The 2,147-nt window shown below is 41.9% G+C and overlaps 1 protein-coding gene across 1 annotated transcript in view; it reads right to left on the minus strand.

The window, feature by feature from the left end:
* Window positions 1–236: 236 nt before the first annotated feature.
* SMC1B (structural maintenance of chromosomes 1B) overlaps window positions 237–2,147 on the minus strand; it is a 38,714-nt gene continuing 36,803 nt past the window's right edge. The window contains exons 23-25 of the mRNA XM_014938403.1: window positions 1,572–1,641; window positions 994–1,104; window positions 237–721 (exon numbers count right to left, since the gene is read on the minus strand). Of these exons, the coding sequence (XP_014793889.1) occupies window positions 629–721; window positions 994–1,104; window positions 1,572–1,641 (274 nt within the window). The 3' untranslated portion in view covers window positions 237–628. The remainder of the gene's footprint in view (window positions 722–993; window positions 1,105–1,571; window positions 1,642–2,147) is intronic.

Here is a 2,147-nt window from a genome sequence, read left to right on the forward strand (position 1 = left end):
CACACCTAGAGAGATACATCCAGAGCTTTTGTAAAGCAAACCGATATTTTCACAAGGTCGCCATGGAAGACTGAAGTCTTATTTGGCATCACAAAAGTGACATAAGATAACAGGCAGATTTTAATCTTTTGTTTTAAAACCCAGGAAAGAATCTTATCTGAAGGCAAATAGATGCGGCTGCAACACGAAAGAGAGGGATTGTCAAGGTGTTGACTAGGACTGGCACCACTCCTCTCAGCAGTGCACTAGAGATACAGCTAAACACCTTACTTTTCATGAGAAAAGCCAGAGGCTTATTCTTTGTAAGAGTGTGCTCAGTCACCTTGTAATCCTTTATCCTAAGGCAAAAAAAACCCCAAAACACTTGAAGAGAAAGCTTTGCGTACCAGGATGTACACACTTCAGTAACAACCTCTGGTTCTCTCTTACTCGTTAACAAAACTGTATTAACGACTAACAGTTCCTTCCTTCAATATTTTAGAACACTGCTTTGTTTGAAAGGTAAATATTTCTCTCTGGACCTCGAACAGCCACGTTCAGCCTGGGATTGGTGACACTCAGCTGTACAGCCAGCTCTTCCTGTCATCACCTGGCCCTGGAACCACCCGTCCTCACTCTCCAACAGAGCTCATTGGTGCTTCTTGGGACTCTCCTGGTCATCGACGTCCGGGTACTCGGTGAGATCCAAGGTCAGCACTCGGCTGAACATGATGTCGTCGTGCTGAGAAGGGGAAGGAGTGTCCAATTGAAAACATTTTGTTACTTGAAATGAGCATTTCATAAATGACTGTGAGATACAACAATGAGCTTGAGTTACCAAAACGATCTTTTCATCAAGCCAGCGACTGGACTTATTTCTGAACACAAAATGGTTCAAATCCAGTAACACAATTACGTACATGATTCACTTTAGTGCACTTAGAGTGTAAATCAGTGCCTCAACAAACACCAGTGTGCATTATTCAACAAGATTTGGTAATAATTAGCTGTTACCTCTGGACACACTCCAATCAATGCGTCTGCTTTGCAATAAAACTCTTTCTTTAGAGAAATAACTATCATTTGAATCTTCTCATGTGCCTGGTCTCTAATGAAACTCGATACCTTGGGAAAGAAGCCAAACATTTCAGTAAGTTCCTTCTGGCAGCCTTAAACCCTGCCATAGTTAGGGAAGGATGAAGAAAGAACTGGACTCTCTTAGCTGCAGAATTCAATTAATAAGCAGGATAAAATGAGAAATAAAATGGTCTTTAGAAACTTGGCGTGTTCTTAAGAGAACCCCTCGGATTTGCTGCTTTTAGAAAATGCCCAAGAAAATACTCATTCACTCCAATGAAGAACGTTTCTATAAAAAGGCCAGTACCAATGACAAATATGAATTTAAACCTAGCCCTAGTCTAACATCTCATACCACCATTATTTCAGTCCTAAGCCCAATATATTTTAAAACAGGTGAAGACAGTGTAACCAATCTCTTTATCCCAACAACTTGTAATGAGCAGCAGCCACCCTTCTACAAAAGTTATCATTATAGTGTTGATAAAAGGATAAGGTGAAAGGGACCAACTTACTTTATCAATGTTTGTGTTATCCAAGGCAGCATCTACCTCATCTAAAATGAAAAAAGGTGCTGGCCGAAAACTGTAGGAAACAAGACAGTATTTGCACTTAGATGCAAAAATCATGGAATAGAATCATAGAATCATCTAGGTTGGAAGGGACCTTAAAGATCATCTAGTCCAACCATCAAGGTAACAAAACAAGGTAAACAAAAAAAGAAAGAAGCAATAAAAAAAATCATTAAACCGTATTTCTGAGGACCGTGTCAACCCATCTTTTGAACACCTCCAGGGATGGGGCCTCAGCCACCTCCCTGGGCAGCCCATTCCAATGCTGAATAACTCATTCCCTGAAGAAATTTTTCCAAATATCCAATCTCAACCTCCCCTGGCACAACTTGAACCCATTTCCCCTTGTCCTGTCGCCTGAGACTTGGGAGACGAGACTGACCCCCACCTCTCTACAACCCCCTTCAGGTAGTTATAGAGTTATAAGGTCTCCCCTCAGCCTCCTCTTCTCCAGGCTGAACACCCCCAGCTCCCTCAGCCTCTCCTCATAAGACTTGTGCTCCAGACCCCTCACCAGCT

This window comes from Calidris pugnax, unplaced genomic scaffold (genome assembly GCF_001431845.1).
Source record: "Calidris pugnax isolate Ruff unplaced genomic scaffold, ASM143184v1 scaffold47, whole genome shotgun sequence".
Classification (NCBI taxonomy): Eukaryota; Metazoa; Chordata; class Aves; order Charadriiformes; family Scolopacidae; genus Calidris; species Calidris pugnax.